Below are 1,427 nucleotides of genomic sequence, written 5' to 3'. Positions count from 1 at the left end.
TGTCATTCCACTCTGCCATATCTATTTGCCATATGTTTGCTATACTCTTTCCACATCAAGTTGTGTGCCCTAGTCTGTGTATCCGTGTGTCTTATTTTGCCTCTTGTGCTTTGTGTTCAATTTTGCTTCCCCTGTCTCATCAGTCACATTTATGTTAGCTGTGTTTTCACCTGTGGTCTGTTCCCTAATTAACCCTTATGTGTTTATATTATCTGCATCTCCCTCATCCCTCCGTTCTGTGGATTCTGCCTGCCTAGTGTCTTCTCAGTTTTAGTTTTGTTATCTGTGAATTTGCAATAAAGCTGCTTTAAGTTTAGTTTTGCCTGTGAGTCCTGTACTTTTGGGTCCAATCGTGCCTGCCTCACACAGCAACAAACAAAAAATATAAACAGAAAAATAAACAAAAAAGACAAAACTTTACAAGGAATAACTTATGTAAAAGAAATACAATTAATAATTTTCATAACTGATCTGGCTTTGATATTTAAATTATACAGAAACTACATATTCAGAATATCTGTGATACTGTACAGTTATCAGCTTCCTATGAGGAGGAGCCAATGCAAAATTTAAAAACTCATCAGGTCTACTTAACTGACTGCAGGGAGAACAGAAGCAATCAAGCAATTCAACATGATGGACTACAGGACAGGACTGCTTCTCTTTACTCTCTACTGGGCAGGTGAAGATTCTCTTTTCAACTTCAATATGCATAAATAATGTTTTTGTGACACAAATTAATTCACATAATTTTTGAAAACCAGGTGTCAATGGTCAGACTCTGACAGAATCTGAACCAGTTACTAAAAGGCCTGGAGAGTCCCACAGATTGACCTGCACAGTCTCTGGATTCACACTCGGCAGCTACTACATGGCCTGGGTTAGACAGGCTCCTGGAAGAGCACTGGAGTGGATTGCTTATATAGGCACTTCTAGTTCTCCTATCAGATACTCCCAGTCAGTCCAGGGTAGATTCATCATTTCCAGAGATGACTCCAGCAGTAAAATCTATCTACAGATGAACAGCTTGAAAATTGAGGACACAGCAGTTTATTACTGTGCCCGACGAAGCACAGTGCGAGACAGCAATAGAAATGCCATACAAAAACTACTTCCTCTATTTACTTTCACCACTGGGAACATTTAACGATTTCAGTGTCACTATCCTGCATTTCAGCTTCTTTGAGTAGTGCAGCAGATTACTGCAATTTTAACCAATGTTTAACATTTCAATACAGGTAGATTTTTCTACCTTTGTTTTTTCTCATTTAAAGATAGCAGTTCGTCTTGTTTATTTCTAGCCTGTGATGTGGGGATGAGGAGGAGATGGGTTGCATGAATGAGAGTCTAAAAGGGAGAATGGTGAGAGCACTGAGATTTAAACCACATTAAGCAGAGGCTGATTTGCTCAAAGAAGGAAGACAAGA

At 39.0% G+C, this 1,427-nt stretch overlaps 1 gene segment (V, D, J or C); it reads left to right on the top strand.

The window, feature by feature from the left end:
- Positions 1-602: 602 nt before the first annotated feature.
- LOC121813184 lies at positions 603-1,147 on the top strand. The segment is given in 2 exon segments: positions 603-682; positions 765-1,147. Coding segments are annotated over 2 exon segments (432 nt in total).
- Positions 1,148-1,427: the final 280 nt, after the last annotated feature.

This window comes from Haplochromis burtoni, unplaced genomic scaffold (assembly GCF_018398535.1).
Source record: "Haplochromis burtoni strain Fernald_Lab_line unplaced genomic scaffold, NCSU_Asbu1 Contig_1238, whole genome shotgun sequence".
NCBI classification, from domain to species: domain Eukaryota; kingdom Metazoa; phylum Chordata; class Actinopteri; order Cichliformes; family Cichlidae; genus Haplochromis; species Haplochromis burtoni.
The sequence above is the reverse complement of the archived record's forward strand: the minus strand, read 5'-3'. Positions and strand labels throughout refer to the sequence as shown.